This window comes from Leptidea sinapis, chromosome 4 (assembly GCF_905404315.1).
Source record: "Leptidea sinapis chromosome 4, ilLepSina1.1, whole genome shotgun sequence".
Classification (NCBI taxonomy): domain Eukaryota; kingdom Metazoa; phylum Arthropoda; class Insecta; order Lepidoptera; family Pieridae; genus Leptidea; species Leptidea sinapis.
Genome location: NC_066268.1, coordinates 16,847,166 through 16,870,190, shown reverse-complemented (window position 1 = coordinate 16,870,190; position 23,025 = coordinate 16,847,166). Strand labels below are relative to the sequence as shown.

At 35.5% G+C, this 23,025-nt stretch overlaps 1 protein-coding gene across 1 annotated transcript; it reads left to right on the top strand.

Annotated features, from left to right (window-relative positions):
* Positions 1–719: 719 nt before the first annotated feature.
* On the top strand, positions 720–2,332 carry LOC126979985 (uncharacterized). Its single transcript, XM_050829599.1, has 2 exons — positions 720–1,060; positions 1,793–2,332. Exons 1-2 carry the CDS (start codon positions 752–754, stop codon positions 2,228–2,230), a joined length of 747 nt encoding a protein of 248 aa, XP_050685556.1. The 5' UTR covers positions 720–751; the 3' UTR covers positions 2,231–2,332.
* Positions 2,333–23,025: the final 20,693 nt, after the last annotated feature.

Sequence of the window (23,025 nt, the reverse complement as noted above, 5' to 3'; positions counted from 1 at the left end):
CTACAGAGACTGTGGCTGTTGAAATCAGAGTGGGACGATCCTATCCCTACTGATATAATACATACATGGAACAGCTTTGTTGACAGCTTAAGTTATCTTAGCACAATTAAAGTTCCACGTCATGCCTTTCAGTGCAACGCTTTGCGCACCGAGCTTCACATCTTTACCGACGCTTCTCAGACTGCATACGGCGCCTGCGCCTATGTACGCACTGTATGTACTAACCAGGTAGTAGTCAAGTTATTTTTATCTAAGGCCAAAGTGGCCCCATTAAAACCAGTGAGCATACCTAGATTGGAATTATGCGGGGCTTTATTAGGAGCTCAGTTATATGATAAGATACGCACATCACTAACTCGTGAGTTTGATGACGTCATATTCTGGACCGACTCAACGATAGTGTTAGGCTGGTTACACATGGCACCTTCATTGCTTAAGACATTTGTTCAGAACAGAGTCGCTGAAATTAACGAACTTACAAATAGTTACACTTGGCGTCATGTTGCTGGCAAGGAGAACCCAGCTGACCTCGTCTCACGCGGAGTGAGTTTAAAAGACTTAACATCGTTAACGTTTTGGTGGGAAGGCCCTACTTTTTTACATAATATTGATTTTCACAATAATACACAATCAAATATTCATATTCCAATTCAAGAACTCCCTGAAGTTAAACCTAATGTAATTAATTCCTAAACACGATGATAATAATATATTTTTATTTCCCTTTAATAAGTTTTCACAATTTAATCGCATGGTTCGCGCCACTGCCTATGTACTGAGGTTCATTCATAACGCGCGCAACAAAGTAATTAATAGGCTAACCGGTTCGATCAAGGTCAATGAACTCACAAATGCAATCAACTCATTAGCTAGGTTGTCGCAAAGAGAATCTTTTCCAAACGAATACAACTTGTTAATGAATGGTAAACAAGTTAAACCAAAAGATAGACTATCTAAGTTTAATTTATTTTTTGATAACAAGTATAATATTATGCGAGTAGGTGGTAGAATTAACAATTCAACAGAATTTAATTACAATAAAAAACACCCAATACTTTTATCTTGTAAACATCCATTTACGGTATTATTATTTCGACATGAACATATCAAGAGTTTGCACAGCGGACCGCAAGCGCTGTTGTATCACGTACGGGAGAAGTGGTGGCCTCTGTCTGGCCGCGATCTAGCTAGGAAGGTGACTCATCAGTGTGTTATCTGCACGCGCATTAGGGGTAAAACAATCAATCCGATTATGGGAAACTTACCTAAAGAGCGGGTAACTTTGACTTTTCCTTTCTTTCGATCTGGTGTAGACTATGCAGGGCCAGTGTTGATACTAAGCCGTAGGGGTAGGGGTGCAAAATTGATAAAGGGCTATATATGTTTATTTATTTGTTTTACAACGCGCGCTATACATTTAGAATTAGTTAGTGATCTGTCTACTGATACATATTTATTAGCCTTAAAGCGCTTCATTTCACGGCGAGGGAAGCCAGCCGAAATATATTCAGATAATGGTCGTAATTTTGTTGGATTAAGCAATGAGTTTGTTCGGTTTTTATCACACTGCAGTAAAGACATTGTAGATTACGCAACTAGCCAACAAATAAAATTTTCTTTCATTCCCCCTTACTCTCCGCATTTTGGTGGCCTTTGGGAAGCTGGAATAAAATCGAGTAAATACCATCTTCGTCGTGTGATAGGTAACGCACACCTTACCTACGAAGCATACAGCACAGTACTTGCACAAATAGAAGCAGTACTCAATTCCCGACCTTTGTCTCCCTTGTCCTCGGATCCACACGATTTTTCACCACTCACCCCTGGACACTTCCTGATCGGCCGTCCTCTCACTGCGCCAGTCTGCGACGACGACCTGCGAGACGTTCCTATCAACCGACTTTCACACTATCAAAGAGTGGAGCAGCTAAGGCAACATTTTTGGAGTCGATGGTCGAAAGAATACATTTCCGAACTGCAGATGAGGAGTAAATGGAGAGAAACCGTAACCGACCTCAAACCTAACGCTATGGTTTTGATTAAAGACATTAATCTTCCGCCGTTGAAATGGCAATTAGGTCGTGTCATTCGAACGATACCCGGCAGCGACGGAGTTTCAAGAGTTGCCGACATACGCACTTCAACAGGCATCACGCGACGAGCATATGCTAAGATCTGCCCTCTTAACACAGATGATGACACTGAGCTGAAGAAGACGGTTGTAAGCTGAAGCTTTCAAGGCCGCGGGCATGTCGAGTGGCAACATTAGTAATAAGCAATGACTTTGACGTTTTAAAATTACTGTTCCCCTCACCCCCTTTCCTCTATAAAATGTCAACTTCAATTTGAATTTTAATATATTACTCTTGCTGAGATTTTGCACCAAGAGACACCATCTTGTCGTTTTAATATACGCAACACTGCATCCAAAGTTAGCGCATTTATAAAATCATCAAAGCTTAATAACCATAAAATTCGTCCAAAGCATACAAATCAGTCTTCCTCACCGCTACTGAACAATGGATTTTAATGAATTTTTCCAATAATATAGCTTAAACATGAAAATAGCACATAGGCATAATTTTTAAAATGAACTATAAAAATAATACGATAAGTGTCAGTAAGTAGGAAAAAAATCTGCAATCTGCGAGCTATTCATGCGTGCTCCGGAAAAATTGTAGGTGTTGCAAATATTATATTATAATTGTTTATCATACAAATATAAAGGTAAAAGTTTGTGAGTCTGTGTGTATTTTTTTTATTGTTACTTCTTCACGCGAAATTGGCTGGACCTGTCATCTCTGGTTTGGCGCACCCCAGTATCAGCTCGATGCATTTGACCGCGTGCAACGCAGAGCAGCTCGAATTGTCGGGGACCCAGTGCTATGTGAATGGCTGGATCACTTGGCGTTGCGTAGAGACGTCGCTTCCTTGTATGTCTTCTACCGCATTTATCACGGGGAGTGTTCCGAAGAGCTGTTTAACCTGATTCCTGCCGCCGAATTGATGTGTGGCGGTCCTCCAGAGTGCGGTTTTCAAGGAGCTTTCTTCCACGTACTACAAAGCTGTGGAATGAGCTTCCTTGTGTTTCCGAGACGATACGACATGGGTACCTTCAAAAAAAGCGCGTACACCTTCCTTAAAGGCCGGCAACGCTCTTGTGATTCTTCCGGTGTTGCAAGAGAGTGTGGGCGGCGGTGATCACTTAACACCAGGTGACCCGTGCGCTCGTTTGTCCTCCTATACCATGAAAACAAAACTATTTTGATTAAAAAAAATACTATTTTCAGAAAAATTGGGTTGCCTGAAACGGGGTCCTAGTAGTCAACGTACGCGGTAAAGTAAAACTGTTTCTCAATACAGTAGACTCCTCACTCCTGTGAATTAAAAATTACAATGGGGCCCCCATATTGAAGGATTGGCGAACAGACTTAGTTCTGCAGCATACGCGGTTAAAAAAATTAGACAATTAACTGACATAGATACGGCGCGACTAGTATTCTTTAGTTATTTCCATAGTATTATGTCCTATGGTATATTGCTATGGGGCAACGCTGCCGATATTAATACAATATTTGTGCTGCAGAAGAGGGCTATTCGCGCTATTTATAACCTAGGTCCTAGAGAATCATTGAGAGCAAAATTCAAAGAAATTAACATCTTGACTGTTGCTTCTCAATATATTCTTGATAATGTAATGTATGTTCATAGGCACTTAAGTGAATTTGCCAGAAACTGTCATAACCATAATGTTAACACCAGGAACAGACATAAACTGATGATGCCTACTACTCGGCTAAGTCGAGTTAGTAAGTCTTTTGTGGGGCGATGTATATGCTTTTACAACAAGATCCCAGAAAATTTTCAAAACAAAAGTATTACCTTATTCAAAAGAATTGTTAAAAAACTTTGTGTGGTAAAGGTTACTATAACATAAATGACTTTCTTAATGATTGGGAATGGAGCGACCGCCCTCAGGCTATTAAAAAATAAGTTTAATTGTACAATGTTACTTTGTAAATGTTACTTTAATTGTAAAACATATTTTTGATGAAAAAAAAAGCCCGCTGAGTTTGTTGCGCCCATTCTTCTCAGGCCTGAGGCATTCACTTTGGAATGGGTGGTAGTTTTTTTGACTTTCAATAAGTGATTTCACATCCTATTTTGAACAAAAATATTTGAATTTGAATTTGTAAATTCGAACTCTACCGAGTTCTACCGTAGATGGTGCCGCTGATTGATGACTGTTAACTTATTTAATATACATCTTCCGGCTGATTTCATTTGATATGAAGATGTGGATGACCGCATCTTAACTCTTAAACAGTATATTTATCAAGACCTGTATCCATATCAGGGTTCGTGTCCTGTTGACTTATTCAGAGCCGCACCAGCTCGTCAGCAATCCGCTGAGGTGTAACTTAACGAACCCTTTATGAATATTTGATACAGTTCCACTTAGTGCGGGTAGTTGTTAACTTTACAAACGTTCCACGCTTTATTGCGAATACTTAAGGTTATTCATACCGAAGCTGAAGGTTATTTAGGGTGTCGTGACCCTAAGGTCCGAAAGGTTATGATTTTACATGAATGAATTCGGAAGGGTTAATCTCATTAAATAATCATAAATGTAGTTGGGATGATAAGTATGAGCCCTGACACGGATCTTGAGCGGTGAATATTAGTTTATTAAAACGTTTGTATTTATCATAAGCTTAAAATTTTAAAAACATTGAAACTTACATTATCACATAGAAACATCTCGATGACATTGTTGTTATTCATGTTGTAAAGTATTGAATAGATTTTAGATTTATCAATATTATTGAGATCTATATAAAACTATTATTCAATACTAATTCTTAAACCAAGAAATTAATACCGTAAACCTTGTTCTTGATCTGTGAGAGAAACTAAAGCGGAAAATAAATAATATTATTATTAATGGCCTGCACGCATTTGAGTGTCGTTAGTTCCCTCACCCCCGCCCACCTGTGAGATCCTATACATTTAGGCCTGTATTCACTTTGATTAGTGCGAGTGCAAGTGATTAGTTATTGCGAATGATTAGCGCAGGTGTATAGTGCAAGTAGTGTCCAATTATTGTCCAATTCAAACAGAGACACTACTGTTCAGTAAATTCAGTTGTTAGGTGTCGATAAGCAAGTATGGACGAACATAGAGAAGCGCGCTTGCAATTGCAAGAAGTACTTAAAGAAGTATTGATCGCGGTGGTAGCTGAAACCGAAGAACTTTTAGGAGCTGAACATGCAATACGAAAAATATGGGTTCAAAAATGGATTAATAGAAGACCCATTCGTGGCGCAAGCTACCAAATCTTTAAGGAATTGGCTGGTGAAGCTACGACGGAATATTACTTTGCTCTCGTGTTTAGTGACAGGCACACTGCGAGTGAGGGGGAAAGGAGGGCGCGCGGAACGAGGCTACTCGCACTTCACTCGCAAAAAAAATAGAACACGCTTCTAATGACGTTACTGATGATGTCCTCCCAGACGTATCCGTCGACGGCGACACCCTAAGCTCGTCTTCGTCTGGGCTCTTGCATGAGCGCGAGCATGACTCGCAAAACCAAATTTTGTTTTGAAGGTCCTATTGCAAGAAGCGCAGTAAAGAGACCCACTTGAATTGCGAGTATAGTAATAGGAGGGCTTGGGTCGAGTTTTTCGGATCAGGCGTTTGGCGTCAAGGTCTTCAAGACGGGAACGCTCAAAGTTTTCTATACCCGTATTGACAGCAGTGCGCTACTCCGACCTCTGCGTTGTAAGCTCCTCCCATGACTCACTGTCCATACTTGATTTCTCATAATCACTAATCACCTGCACTAATCACTAATCAAAGTGAATCCAGGCCTTTACTTCCGCGCATTCGATTAAATCACTCAACACTCGTACCAGGGCTTATATCTCAATGTTCATAGTATTACGCATAAAAAGGCTTTGACAAGTTAAGTGACAAGCTAAGTAACTGGGACTAGATTGTGATTATTTTATAGCGACTGTACAATATTGTATATTTTTATTGAAAAGAGCGCAAAAAAAAAGAATGCTGGGAGAGTTTCTTGCGCCGCTTCTTCTCTCTCAGAGCGCCATTTGTTTCCGAAGCGGTAGTAGTATCTAGTAGTATAAGAAATGACATCAAAAAGAATTCTAAAGGAATCAATTTTTAAGTTAAATTTGATTTGTTAATAGGCTCAAAGTAATCGTTTTCAATTTCTCTTTATAAATATTTATTTTCAAATACTGAATGTACCATAATAAACTGAATTTAATGTAACATGGTCTCGAACGACAAGTCCGCCACTTGTCCTTCACTGTCACTTTATTTATTATTTATTTTAGATGTACCAACAATAACTCAACTTAACATTAACAATTGATTTGCACTTACATACTAATTCTAGGTTGGTTATTCTAATTAGGTACATTCAACATTTTTAATAAGAAAATTATAAGTAACTTAGTAATAAATCTTAATTCTAGAAACTATACAATGTAAATAATTATAATGTGGTAAGTGTGAAATTACAAAAAATAAAAGTAAGAATTAATAAGTCATCAACAATATAATACAAACTATTATTTACCGTGGTTGTTATTTTTCTAAAACTTTATTTCTAAATGACTTAAACGTGTCGTGAAAAATGTCAACGTCATGATCGTTGATATCATTGAATGTTGTAGATATTCTATTATAAGGACCGAATTGTTTCACATTCGTTCTAGAGTAATTATTTCAAGTTATTCTTCATATAATAGTCTTGGTAAACATCTTGGAATGCAGAAATTTAAGTTAGACATTATGTTAGGTTCAAAGGATCTGTGTATAATTTTAAAAAGGCCGCAAATGCAGAAACTTTCGTCTGTTGGACAGAGAAACTATCTTAAAATGATTTAATCTGTCACATTAACGTGATCTATTGATGATGATTGATTGAGAAATCATTTTTGAATTTTTTCCATGCGTTTTATGTGGCATTTATAGAAAGTGTTCCATATTATGCTATTGAACTCTAAAGTACTTCGAAGAAGCGTGTTAAATAGACAGATATGAGTAGTTGTGTTTCTAAATTCCTTAGAGTTACGTTGTAGGAAACCTAACGTTTTCCATGCCGCTATAATAATATGAGCATGATTATCAGTGAAGTCTCAATAAAAATGGCTTCGATACTGCAGCTAACATAAGCAGGATAGCTGTCCTTAACTTGGTATTTAGTTATTAACGATCCAAGTAATCTATTAAGGCGTTTGTTTATCTTATAAATTTACTTGTCGTTTATGTTTTAAAAGGCGAGGTGCTCTGAAATTAGCGAAGCAAACCCTTCCCAGAATCAAGAGCGGAATTAATTCCATTACCAATCCAAACATCAACGTTCACGGCAGTCAGGTACTCGTTCCCAAACGCACTCACTTCCCTCCTTTACAAATTAGATTTCACATAAAGCCTATTTTAATTTGCGCCGTCGCTAAACATTGCCGACTCTTTAATGTTTCAGGGCGCACAAACCCGCGGTATTGACACTGCCGGGCTCGCGGTTTACATGTTACAAAACAAATACGTCTCAAGCGGAGTTGAGCGTTAATAAGCTTACCCAAGCTGCCCTTCGTCTCCGTCCTATCTTGATATTAAATTCTTTGTCGGACTTCAGTGAAAAATTCAGTTATTTGTAGATACAGCAGGATCAACGCAGGGGCATTTTGCCTTTGAACCCTTCAGTTTTAAATTGTTTGGAATTTCTGGATTTGCAGTGGAAATATCGTACGTTTTGTGAAGGCCATTAATATTTTTTGGTTCGAATACAAACCGGGTATTTACAGTTTTTTAAGTAACTCAACAGATGTTTTAATTCTGTATATTCACTCGGAAGACTAATACAGTAATAATTCGCAAAAGTTAAAAGTTTAATTTGGAATTATCCGTCTTCGACGTATTGATCGACAAAATTTTACTTTTAATATTTTTAGTGTTATTTAACTTTTGATAGTGTATCGGGTAACTGATGAAGAGAGATCACCGCCGCCCATACTGTCATATATCTCTTGAGGAATCACACCAGCGATGCCAGTCTTGGGCTTGTTAATGACATCTCATCTGCATCTACCTTACACCCTTGTATCACAATGTACCTACTGCTGTTACCTTGGTAAATAAAATCTTGTGGCATTGATAAATACGATTTCAAAGAACATTAATTTCATGCTCCATCTATGTTATAACCAGAACGAGATTTAAAGCTGAAAATAAATGAAAATTATTTATTCTCATCAATAATAATGATAATGAGAAAATATATTCATATAAATAAGTTTATGCAGGGACTGTTTTATCAAAGGAACTCACGTAAATCGGGTTATCTGGCCGCAAACCACAGACAGTTCAAAGGACCTTCGCAACAAGCCTTTGCCTTTGACGTCTTCAAATATTTGCACTGGACGACAGCCTCGCGCATTATTTTCACTATAAACATAATAATCCATCGAAAAACCGCACGAAATATTCTTGTAACATTCCTCTCTTTGTTCCAATACACGTATATAATGTGTAGATTCTAACGATATTTCTATCTGCCACAGAATCTCTGTACAGTCGACATCAAAATAAGCTCAAAGTTAGTATTTTGTCACAGTAAATAGAGCAGAATACTCCTTGGAAAAAATAAAATACGACATAATTGGCCTAGCTGAAGTCAGAAGAAATATGAATTCTTGAGGTCGATTACCAAATATTTTGATACAACGGAGAATGTAAAGGGCTGCATAGAGTAAGATTTTTAATTAAGAAAAAATAACATTGAAAATGACATATATGAAAATATCTGAAAGAGTCTGTTTGCCAAATTTATGCTATGCGCCAATGAAACTCTCGCTGGAGGAGGCCTACACCCGAAAGAGGCCATAGCATATGTTAGATGTTATGACCCTGACTCCTAAGCTAGAGGTCCCGGGTTCGAATCCCGGTAGGTGCAATCATTTATATGATGAATATGGATGCTTGTTTCCGAGTCATGGATCTTTATATGTATTTATGTATGTTTAAGTAAGTATATTGTATTAAATATATCGTTATCATGTTCCCATAATACAGGCTATGCCTAGTTTGGGGCAAGATAATTTTGTGTAAAAGTGTGTCAATATTATTATTATATCGATGTGATATACCTACTTACTAAACATAGCTTTTGGCTGAACCACAATCCGTGCAGGCCAAGAAATGGAAAAAAACATAGCTTTCATATATTTTTAATTGTTATGAAAATAAAAGAGAGACTTATTATAATAGAGCAGAAGGCTACTGGAGAATTTATTATGTGACAAAGAATTAAAATTATAATTTTTCGCTGAATATAATGATATATTGTTCAGCAAATATCATGTTTATATTATATATAGATTTACGGCTATTGGGTCTTGTAAAAATCAAACGGCACGCTATCTTTAGTATACCAATATATCTTTATTTACTATTTTCACAGAATAAAGAGGCTGACATCTGTACTAATGTGTTTGTGTAATGTTCTGACATTAACTTTGTTAATCCTTTCAAATAATATTAGATTACAAACATTAGATACTTTAACTTCGAGAAGATTCGTTGTAAATCGTGCTCAGTTCGTAGCTGCGTTGGATTCATAACACATTGATAAAAAGTTTCCACGCATTACGATCTACTCGAACCTAGTTAGATACGTGTGATATTATCGTTTGTTTAATTTATTTCAAAACAAGTGCGGATCCGGCTAGCGATGATTTGATGTATTTCACTGAATTATTTGTATTGTGATTTGCGAATATAAAGATAAGTAGTGTAGTAATTAATAGTGTGGTATATAATAGTAGCGTCTTAAAACTACTACAAATAAATTTTCCTGTTAGTTATTATTTAACAATATTTTGCATGTTGTAGTGGGCAAACTGGCTGGACACTGACTTGATGTTAAGTGCTTGCTCTTCTAATTCAGATCCCCAAGGCATATCCAAAGCCCAGCAAATATTTTCGTGTTTTTACTGAGGTTTAATAAAAGACTATAGTGACTCTTGCAAGTAGTCAAAATAAATGGCAAGACATTCGTATATTGACATCATAGACTAACAATATACTACCACATATAAGAACATCTCTAACGGAGATACAACAAGATAGAAAAGGTAAGTTAACTTGATATTTGAATCAAAATTGTTCGTTATTCAAATTTTAGTAACAAAAAACGTATAGTATCAATGTGTGTATATAAAAATATTATTACCATGGACTGACAATAGAGCGTATTGACAAACAAAGCGGGCGAGAGAGAGAAGAAAATCTCTAACGGAGATATAGCAAGGCAGGAAAGGTGAGCGATTCTAATGTTACTGTAACTGATTTTGATTAACAAGTTGTAAACAGTCTAAAGTACTAGCTAACGCACACATTGTCAATCTAGATTGGTACGCTTATATATTATAGTCGATGTTTGACAAAATATAACAACGTTTGAACACAATTGAATGTTTATACAATTACAATTACAGAAACTTGGTTAATAACATCGCAGTGAAGTGAGTGAACTTTTTAATGACCGGTACATAGTTTGGCATTGGGACAGACAGTACTCTCATACTGGCGAGATATATGGAGGAGGAGTGTTCCTAGCTTTTTTTAATGAAAATAAGGGACAAGACGAGCATGACGTTCAGCTTTTGTGCGTTGCTTTGGTGCGTTTCTGTCACCACACCTGTTTCTATCATATATTTATAAAAGTTGGTGCCGTTATAAATATTCAAAAGTCGTTTTAAGATACGTTTACGATTCAGATCGTATTGTTACTGTTCCACAATACTTGAAAGCAAATGAAGTGTGATTAACAAAAAAGAAGTGATAGCTTCATCGAGGCATTAATAAAAAATAATTCAAATATGATCAGTGATCACCAAGCGAGACTCCTTAGTCGAGACGAGCCGACTTCATACAAACGAGCGTAACATTATCAAGCTTGTCAACTTGTTTTCATTCAATGCCTACAAAATTAAGTACTCAGCTCGCTAAAAGTTGGTTATACTTTTAAATGTATCCATCTCCCGTGTTTGATAAAGGTATTAGAACAGATCAGTGTACGAATCAAACTATTGGTTGTACTAACACTGATGTAGTAACATAGGAAATCACTTTTACTTTACTTTTAAGGTTTTTATTCAAACTATTACATAATATACTTAAATTAAAAATGACTACATTATGTTATTAGGAATTGAAACCTACATCTTCGTCTGTTTACCTTTTCTTGCTAAGGCCTCCTTCATATATTTCCATTATTTTCTATCTCTGGCCAATATAGTTCAGTTGGTTCCCGTTGACCTTTATTTCCTCGTCGCTCTTGGTTTGAACTGTCTTACCCTTTTCCGCTGTTTGTATTTTGTTATACCAATGCATTATTGTTTTGTATTTATTCTATTATATATTTTATTATTATTTTCTATTATATATTATATATTTTTTTATATTTATTCACACCTGTTATTGTGTCTAGTTCATCTCCAATTGCTCTACATTTTTATTGAAACGTCTTCTATTTTTTTGTATTCACTTCATCTACTTTTCTTTTTTCCAGCATGCTTATTCCAATAGCAAGTTGACAGACTTCTTCTTCTTCTTATTTTTATCGTAAGAACTGTGAAAGAAATGTGCTTTTGTAAGAATACATATTCAGAAACGTAAGAAAATACACATCAACAAATACGAGGCACTTACAACTAAGCACATAAGATTTAGCTAATCGAAATTGAAAGGTAAACCACCAGGTTCAACGTCGCATGCACATGTTTGAATGTCGTGCATTTAATATTGATACCGCTGCGCTGGTCCCACGGCGCGTGTCAACGACTAAGCAAATCTCTCAACTCGACACACATCAAGTAAACTACATCTGTGTACATACTGGATCTGATTACAGAATTGCAACTATCAAATTTATTGATAATATTAATTTCATATTATTTTTAAAAACTATGCATATTATTAGTGCAATTGACATCTAAGTAAGTATCAACATTAATTTATGATTAAATAAGGATATACCTAGTCTTGCTATAAATACTGAAAAAAAAAAAATGAAAATATTGAAAGCAAAAAAGAAAAATAATCAAAGAATAAATTTATTCGAAGTGGTCTCCACTGGCTGCAATGCGGTCCTTTAAACTTATAACGCCAGTTATCAATAGAAGCACGCACTCTTTCCATGCGAAAATTTTTTCTTCACTGCCGTGCAATCGTACGGACTGACTCCAAATTATCATGGCGCTTAGAGAAAGCCGTACTCTCTTAAACTGACCATAAATCATAATCCAGCGAATTAAGATCGGGACTAGACAGCCAGCTCCAGCTCCGAGACGTTCGTTTCCAACCAAGCGTAGACCGAGCCTTATGACACGGCGCCAAGTCTTGTTGGAAGGACCATTCTTGGTTATTGAACATGGTGTTCGGTTGGCAGAGCACTCGCACGAAACGCGAGAGGTTGTGGGTTCGAGTCCCACATCGTTCATAAAATTTTATTTTCAGATTTTATTTTTGAGAATAGAATTAAGGGGCTTCACTACCTTCTCAAAAATGGTGTCTTGATACACTTTTTCCGATGTTTTGATATATTTTTTATAAAAGTATATATTTTATAAGTAGATTCGGTTCTCGCATATTGCATATCGCAAAATATTGTACAATGTATTGGCGCCAAAATGGGAAAACTCATTGAACAATCATATAAACATGACAGATGTAATATTTTGTTTATTTTTAATTATAACAGTATTTATGGCCAGACTAAGTATTTACAAATTTAATTTGTGTAATTAATCCCAGAAGTGAGGGTTATCACTTTAAAAATAACAAATAATTTAAGTAAGGATAATATAATAATGAAAAGTTAAATAATACATCTATTTAGTAATTATACTTAGTATATTTTTAGCAATCAAGAATAAGGGCGTTTGTTCGCTTGAATATGATCATCATCATGGACCTCCACTGCTGGACAAAGGTCTCCCCCAAAGATCTCCACGACGATTGATCTTGTGCTACCCTGTAATCTGTGTCTGCTCCGGCGACGCCACCAGATTATCGATAAATCTCGTCATCTTCCACCAACACTGCGTCTTCCAGTACGTGGCTACAATTCAAGGACTTTACTTCCCCTACGGCAATCTGTCCTTCAAGCTATATTATGTGCCCTGCCAACTGCCACTTTAGTGTCGCAATCATCCAAGCTTTGTCGGTGACTTTAGTTCTCCTACGGATCTCCTCATTTCTGATTCAATCTCGCAAGAAACTCCGAGTATAGCCTTCTAAGTGGCCATTAGCTTTTTGATAATAAGCCCCATAGTTACCCTTGATACGATGGGGGATGACAGTAAGGTATGTCCGTGAAAGGGCAAATTGTATGGAAGAATGGAATATAATAAAACCGCTAGTTATAGTCATTTTAAGGCGTCGATCAAGTTTATATTTAGTGTTTTTAACCGACTTCAAAAAAGGAGGAGGTTCTCAATTCGTCGGTATGTTCTTTTTTTATGTGTGTTACCTCAAAACTTTCGACTGGGTGAAGCGATTTAGATAATTCTTTCTTTATTTGAAAGCTGGTGCTGGGGCATTCTGTGCAAAGGAGCGTCCCACTGGTAAATACCCCTTTCCATAAAAAATAACTGTTACCAATGCGAAAGATAGTACATTCGTTGCACTACGAGTGTTACAAAAATGACTTTTTTCAAGTACTTGTAACAAGAACAATATTTATGAAAAATATATTATGTTATGTGAAAGATATATTTATGAAAAAGTTAATGTTATCTTAATGGTAAATAATTACAAATCGTTGTTAGTAAAGAAGAATACATTGTTATTATACCCTTTACATAATAACTATTGAATACTTGTAATAATACATCATCATATTCATTCGGCCGGAACGGGATAAAAAAGCGAACTTTTAACGGAGATACATACATACATACATATAATCACGCTTCTTTCCCGTAGGGGTAGGCAGAGACCACTTCTTTCCACTTGCTACGATCATTACATACTTGTTTCGCATCGTCCACTTTCATTATTCCTTTCATACATTTTCTTCGGTTTAGGGTAGGTACTCTTGACGTCCCTGATTTGATCTCGAAACGTCCGCCTAGGTCTACCCCTTCCAACACTTTCATTCACACTGGCCTTATACACTTTCTTCGTTAATCGTTCTTCATTCATTCTCTCGACATGTCCAAACCATCTCAGCTTTAACGGAGAAGTGCTATTAATTCTTTTTTGTGAGTAATTTTAATAAGATTTTCATTCCTGTGATAATTTCAAAATATTTTTTTTAGAAAATATTCCTGGGGGTATAACGGTTTGGTTACTGTAATATGTAATTGTATAAAGCCTTAAATCACGGACAGTTTCAATCAATAAAACCGTATATACTTTTTATGGCTATAAAGTTGTAAATGAAAATAATTATCAACAAGGAATAAAAACTATAAGATTACTAGCTGCCCCGACAGACGTTGTTCTGTAGATAATAAAAAAATACTGTTTTATAGGAATTTGCCAATACTGAAAACATCAAGGATTATTTCGTAAAAAAGGCTACCTGTTGTTATAATGAAATTGTTACACAGCGGAAATGTCAAACCATGCGTCACTAAATTCTCTTATAGATAATATGTCCATACAAAACAAATACTTATTGAAAATGAAAATAATTATGGGTCCCAAATCGAAATAAAAACTGTCCAATCTCTCAAGTTGGACCAAACTGCACTCCATGGAGTAATCCCCATTAAAATTCGTTCATTAGTTTAGGAGTCCATCGCGGACGAACAACGTGTCACATAATTTATATATATTAAGATATGAAAGTATTATTACGTAGTTTTAGTGTACGATATGAAGGATCTGATAAAATATTGATATTTGTTGTGTTATATATATATTTGTGTATCATAATATGTTAGTTTGAAAAAAAATCAGTAAATCTTATTCCATCCAGGAACCATACAAAACGACAAGGACCGTACATTTATGTTGTTTTAGAGGTAAGTCAGATCCTAAAGGTCATAAGAGAAGTGCCATCTTGTGAATTAAATAAATATTAAAATCATTAATATAAATGATCAGATTTTATTATGACTAAGCGTCTGAATAATTTGCACGTCTCCATAGACCAGTGTCGATAGTTATTGAAACCAAAAAAAAAATAATAGTAGGATGAAATCCATTGGAAGAGAATATACTAAAAATGAAAGGAAAAATAAATTACGGGCGATCTGAGGTTGGGAAGTGGAAAAGAATGGGGGGGGGGGTGATTTAGGGTAAAATACGGTTAATATAGTAACGGTTTATCTCGATTTCCGGTAAAACTGCAAGACCTATGGAAATAAGTCAAATGGCAAAGTTATAAGTAATAAAAAGGTCTACAATTTTTGTTTTTATACTATTTTGAGATTACCTCAAAATTTATATTCTTCAAAACTATTTATTTTTTCACTAACTTTGACTTTACACACGCAAAACTTTGTTTATATTTTTGAATTATTTTCTTGTTACCTTAGACTTTAAAGATAGTTAAATTCCCGCCGAAAGCCAATATCTACATCTTGGATTCGTTGTTTTTCCAATTACCACACACTTTATAGACTGTATACTAATACGAGTACCCTTCACTCAAACAGGCCGCGACATTTCAACTTTCATAAATATCAAAGCAGGTTCCCCGGAAACAATTTCTTCCGAAGCCACTGTCGGCATTCGCACGTCGCTCCATTGCCACCGGCTAACACAATTTTATTCGAGCATAAAAAATGAGATCATCATACAAACGCCAAAGTCGTAGGACGTGGCTCCCGCCATCCCGCGATAAAACAATTTATCTGCATCGACGGAATTACGAGCGGTGCGCTGTGAATAAAATATGTCGCCGTCTGTCAGTTCAACGAAGACATCAACCCTAGGGCTGCCACGCGATACCACTCTCTGACAAAATAGAACAATAATAACATTGCGAAATTACTACAATCCGTTGGTTAAATGACGCACGTAGCTACTTTAATACAAACTTGTTATAGACCCAAGTGTAAATATTTTATTAAAATTTTAATGAATTAAATTTTTAAAATTAATCAGGTTTTATTTTCCGTATTTTCTAAAAACAATACAAGTTCGTGAGAAGAACGTAGAAGAATGGCCTCTCATTTTATTATTCTCAAATGGAATGGAAGAATTTTTTTATATTAACAATATGTCAAACGATCCTTCCAATAGCTGCAATCTTATTAAAACTGTTGTTTTTTCTACTAACATCTCATTTATTAATTATTTGTTAAACTCGAGATAAATTTTAAATTGATTATGCATTGTTATAAGAGCTAGAATTTTCACTTGCAAAATGCTTGCTGTATACATATGTAATATTAAAATCATTAAAGGAGTGTTCGCGTCAACCCTGAATATTTTGACAGACAGTGCGTTGGAGGGATCTTCTAAATTTACTTAATGCAATATACTCGTGCTCAAGTTATGCTTTGACAATGATGGTTGTCGGACGGACACGTGGCGTGTGGCTCGAGGTTCTGAGCGATGTAAGCCTTTTGGGATTTGAAAAACATCAACTGAGGGTAAAAAGGTGTCTCTAATAGCTTAATTTATGCGTCTATAACATACACGTATAAACTGTATATAATATAGCCTCTTACTGTTAGGCAACGCATGACAAAAGGCCAGGTTTTTATCTTTAATTGTGCATTATAGCTATGTCTTACATTCGTGATTTGTTTAAACGTGCGTGCGTTGCAGAAAATAGAGGTTAACAGTTCACTGCAGTTTTTCGAGCAGTTTTGCACTGTTTTCTAAACTAATATAGGTTGAAGTCAAAATTCACATAACATTTTTTTCGACGAGGATTTATTCTTTCAAGTGTCTAGATGATACTATATATCATTATTTTTTTAAATTTACATTTGTTATTACAAATTTTGCTTTAAATTGTACGTACATACTTTACAGTCAGTACAGTCTTTTACCAGTAGTGCAGTGTGCCCATGCCCTAACGGCCGCGCGGGACTATTTTAGCGTTAAATTAATGAAAAATTTAAGCGACAGCCCTCAGGCTATTTAAAAAAAAATATTATGACAAAATTTTATTTAAAGTGGTCGTCTTTGACGATCAGTAAGTTATTAAAATCCGATTTTGAATGAAAATATTTGAATTTGAAATAACAAACTAAAATATTGTCCTTCTCTGTTGATGTTAAATATAATTGATTGGCATCGGTATTATTCCATCCTATTATTATTATTATTAACAATAACAATATTTTAGATAGGATTTACAACTATCAATGCTGCACACAATACAATACCTTCTTAGCGCCCGAAGCACCAGAATACGAGGACAAATGAGCGTCACTTAACACCAGGTAGCCCACGTGGTGTTAAGTGATCACCGCCGCCCACATTCTCTTGTAACACCAGAGGGGTCACAGGAGCGTTGTCCGGTTTTGAGGAATGTGTTAATAATAGGTAATCAATTAATAGCTTGATATCATAAAAGGCATTTTAACTCAGCTTCAATAAAATTGAAAATCATTTCCATCTTAGTAATTCTAAATCAAACAGACTTATTATGAAATTATCACGAAGCGTAACTTCGCCTTTCAATATTCGGTTTGTGTAAGACAAATTGTCGCGTAGAATTCACAAAGCGGTTGAATATTGATAAAATAAATATTGGAACACGTGACCGAGCATTTTACATTGTCTACCTGATGTTTGCTTTCGGTGAAGCTGAAGCCAGAAGTTACATTTTATGGATATTCAACACAAATGAAACTTTCGCACGAATGAGTATCTATGTTAGTGGAAATATCGAATTCGTTATTATATTACAGACTAATCTTTTCTGCACTCTAATACAATCTCTTTGGTCGTGTAATTTTAGGTTTAAAAACAATATTTATCAATATTTTTGTTCTTGCACCTTCTTTTGTTGCAACGTTACCGATCCAACACAATTTGTGCAATGTATGGTATCTGTGACTTTGGTATAATCTGTAGCTAGAGTTTATTTATTACCTCTTTTATCTATCACTGTTAATTATATATTTAAATATATTTATGTTTTGGTAAATACCCTCGTAGCATTATTGATTATGATGTCTTTATTATAGTTTGTCGATGTTATGTTCGAGTGATATTATTTATTTATTAGTTGTATCTAAGGTGCTGTACAGTTAAGAGACAACCTTCATCTTTTATTAAGTGGCTATAATATATGAATTTAGGTAGGTTGTACTGGATGTTGTCACACCATTTGATGAGTAGATAAGAAAAGAAAATGAAAGAATTCTTTCAAATATTGACCAGAATATATCTTATAAGTAGATCTTATTTCATAAAACTTAAAAAATCAACCAACCCAAGCAATTGTCTTTGGGTGTATTTTGTTTTTAATTTATATAAACGACTTAGCGATTTTTTTTACGAATATTATGTATTATATATTATAATGTTTTATTTGCCGATGACATTTCTTTATTATTTTCTTTGCCAAAAAAATATAAACTTTTAATAACACGGACATCGAATGCGCTGACAGATTAACATTCCTAGCATTGAAATCGACAGCAATGTAAATTGGAAGGGCCATATCGAAAAAACAAAATTATCTAAATTTATATATGGACTCAGAAAACTAAAAATAACTACCAACTTAAAAAACCGCACTAGCCGCGTATTATATCTATAAAAATATATAATAATCTGCCAAACAAAATTAAATTAAATTCATTCAAAACTTTTTATTAGAAACGCCATTAATGATTTTCTAAACGACTCAAACAAAAATAAATAAAAATATGGGTCTCCCTACTGCGGTCTGCTGTTCAGACCAAATTGCGACATTCAATCTGGGTATCCATAATACTACCTTGTACAGTAAGTATTTTTTCGAAATGCTACATTTAAGGAATGTATTTATGGAATTGCAATAAATTTAAATTGAAAATTTAACTCAAACATCATTTTTACCCTTAAATCCTGTAAAGTTTTTTCGTAATGAAAAACTTTTATCCACCAAGAAACTTCACAACACATAATAGACCATCTATTTAGTATTAACAATATCCCAGAATTTATTAATGACTAAAATAAATAGTTTGATTTCTTTATAAAAAATTATCACTAAATAATATCTATTACATTACAATAAATAAAAGTAATCTTCTTGTGAGAAAAGAACAAATATGTTATTTATATAAAGAATACATGACTATTGTATCATTAAATATAACTAAATAAAGTAAGTAAATAAGTAGTAAGCCTTCGAATGTTGGGCACAGGCCCGCAGTTCGATACCTAATGCTTAAAAAACTCTGCACCAACGTTTTTGCATTTTTGTACTAAATATTATGAATTTACAGTAATGAGGGGATATAATAGAGGATTCATCATCAGCCGGAAGACGTCCACTGCTGAAGAAAGGCCACCCCCAAAGATCTCCACGACGATCGGTCCTGCGCTGCCCTCATCCAACGTATTCAATGATCTTGACCAGATCGTCGGTCCATCTTGTGGGGGCCTACCAACACTGCATCTTCCGGTACGTGGTTGCCATCCGAGGAATTCTCTGCCCCACCCACTACGATCTCGCAGGGAAACTCAAAAACATAGCCCTCTCCATTGCATTCTGAGCGACCATGCTTTCTCATCAGGCCCATAGTTAGCGACCATGTCTGCGTACCGCAAGTCATCACTGGCAACACACTGGTGCAAAACCTTCGACTTCAAACACTGCGATATTCAGGACGAGAGGATATTACTGAGCTTCCCGAACGCTGCCCATCTGAGTTGGATTCGACGAGTGATCTCTTTCGCGAAATTGGACCTGCGTAACTGGATTGTTTTTCCGAGGTAGAAGTACTCGTCGACAATGTCGAGAGTACAGTTGGAATGGACATGGACATTTGACATGATCTTCGTCTAGACATGACATCGAGCATTTGGCTTAAGTCTTACATGGTCTCTGCCATGATTACGATATCGTCTGTGAAAAAGGTGAGTGATGTATTCACCGTAATAGAGAATTAATTAAACTTTATTTTAAAACATCGTATACAAAATCATTTCATATAATGAAGGTTGTCTAATGTGAGTCAGCATCAACTCCTACAGATCTTTAATAGTGTTTAAGTGTTACCTAAAAGACATCATCCAAAAACAGTTGGTTTTCCAGATCCTTTGCCACTTTCCACAGCTAAGAAGCAGGATTTTCTTGTGATAAAATAAAAACAATCAGCTGTATGGATTACTCAAGTATGCCTGCCATCTGGGAAAAATCCAAGGTTGCTTGCTTACATGTCACCGAAATTAACTTAGCTATCCAGCCAAACCATTGCAGCCAATATACCACCACGGATGTGTAAATCAGTGGTTGTGTAAATCAGTGGTTGTTCACGAGGGCGTTATATAACCTATGTACCTAGGTTACACTGAAAATGTTTAGAAAATGAAAAACGGCTTAATGAAGAAAGTTGCCAATACTTTTATTGTTTTTCGAAATAAGCTCCGTTCCTCTCTACACATCATTGCATTCGATGGAACCACTGAGAAAACCAGTGGGCCCATTTTTCTTTAGGGGTTTCTTTAATGGCATTTTCGTATGCTTTCACCGCATGTTCAGGGCACGTAAAGCGAATAACTCGAATTTTATGTTTAGTTCTTGGGTATAAATAAAAGTCGCAGGGTGCCAGGTCAGGACTGTATGGCGAATGACTCATTATCTCCGACACCTGCCATAGTCAAATATTCACGTGCGCTGAAGCATTGTCATGGTGAAGGAGGATCCTGGGCGCTGCTGTCGAATTTTTTCCAAGACAACAGGCAAACAGCGATTGACATACCAATCTGCAGTAACTGCCCTTCCACCTTCTAGCACAACTGTCGTGAAATGACCTTTCCGACCAAGGAATGAGGCAATTATCTTTTTTCCTTGAGTTTTCCTAGGTAAAGAAAGGAAGAAGTCCTTTCTTTACCTTAGTTGGCCGATCCTCCCAAGGAAACACCCACTGAGCTGATTGTCTTTTGGTTTCGGGTTCGTAGCAATATATCCAGCTTTCAACACCTGTGACGATGTCAAATACAGAGTTTGAGTTACCGCCGTTGTAATTATCTAACATTTGGCGACACCAGTCCTTGCGAAGGTGTTTCTGATCGTCGGTTAAAGTATGGGGAATCCATCTGGTACAAAGCTTCCTGACGCCTAAATGTTCGTAATATTTTTTGAACTTGACTCATACCAATTCCTAGACTTGCCCGTATCTGCTGATAGGTCACTCTCTTATCTTCCTCTATCATGCGTCGCACAGCACTGTTGTTATCTTCAGTAGTCGCTGTTAAAGGACGTCCCTCACGCGGATCATCATTGAGATTGCTACGTCCACGCTTAAACTCGTTTAATTGTAAATAGTGGCACGAGATGGGGCTTCATTAAGAAATGCTTATCGAAGCCTATCATAGCTTTGTTGTTGAGTAAGTCACATCGAAAGTCATGATAAATCATTTGACCGAAAATTTTCTCGCGTTTGGTTCATTTTCACGAGTAACAAGTTTCATATTTGCCGCCAATTCACAAAAACAAATGACAAATGAATGCAATATACTATATTAGGTTACCAAAGAGTTCTAAAATTGAAATTCAAAAAGTTTTCATTAGCAAAGTTTGTAACTGGCCAGTTCTAAACATTTTCAGTGTTACCTACGTATAATATAATATATCATTTGTCACTTAGGTCATCGAATCAGGCTCATTTTTTCAGCAACAGAAAGGAAATCAAGGCAATATTTTCAATGGATTATCACTTAATAATATCTATATCAACCTTTAACAAATGTGATAGTATCTACGGTGCAAAAAAAATATAGTACCTACTATATATATGTGAGGTAATGTGTCAAACACAAGGTAGGCTCATATAATTAGGTATATGTTTGTTGTCGAGATACTTGGACCGTGGGCCTCAGAGTCATAGAGATTGTACAAAGTAATGTACGCGCCTCGATAGGGCTGCTGGCTGCTGGCAACACAAGCGCTGGCAGCTATTGATATCATATTATATTTCTACTAGCCTTTCTTAAAAGAAAATATATAATGAAGGAACGATCTTAAAAGGAAATATATAATGAAGAAAGATGGTTTATAGCTACTTATTTTTTATTGTTTAATTTATTTTCCTTTAAAATTCGCCCAGCGAAACGGGTGGGAACGACTATATAGACTTAAACGCGGAAATGCTGCCAGTATTTACAGTTATACTTTTACCTTAAGTAACATATTAAGTGTTGTAAAAATTATAGGCATTGTTTTGTGTTGAATAAATAAATATATTATCATTTTTTAACGAATAAAACTTCTATATAGGTATCATAAATATTTAACATAAACTATTGTTAAAACATCGTGTACTGTACATCGAGTACATTTCTAGTAATTCAACATTGAACATTGCAACTTTGAAACACAAAAGCTAAATACGAGATTACTTTTGAATCATCTTTGTAGAAGTTAATAGTTCGGGATCCTACAACGATTGTCTTTGTAACAAAAGATACTTCAACGGTATACTGCAGATTGTTCTGAAAGGACATTCAAATAATATCTAGATAGTTTTCACAACAAAAGGTAACTTAAATATTGCACAAACAATACCACTCGTAAAACCTAAAACAAAAAAAGCATTTAAAAGAATATGCAGTCAGAGCTTTTCAATATTAAAAATAAGTTAAATAATAGGTTTGTGATGTCGTATAATACTCAACTTTATCCACAACGAGTAGCTTATCTACTTATTGTTGCGTTTAAATATTATCTGCACACGACTTGACATTATTGCGTTTTTGCTGTTTGACCTCGTTAAAAGAGTTATATTCTTTGCCAATAGTCTTTTTTTCTATGACAAGCCGTTACTTGGGCTTAATTTTTTTTTTTAACAATTTAGATGATAA

Coding starts and splice junctions, on each gene's coding strand:
- LOC126979985 (XM_050829599.1), top strand. CDS start 752: ATGGTTCGCGCCACTGCCTATGTACTGAGGTTCATTCATAACGCGCGC. Junction 1,061..1,792: donor AAAAACACCCAATACTTTTA/TCTTGTAAACAT, acceptor TCTCCCTTGTCC/TCGGATCCACACGATTTTTC.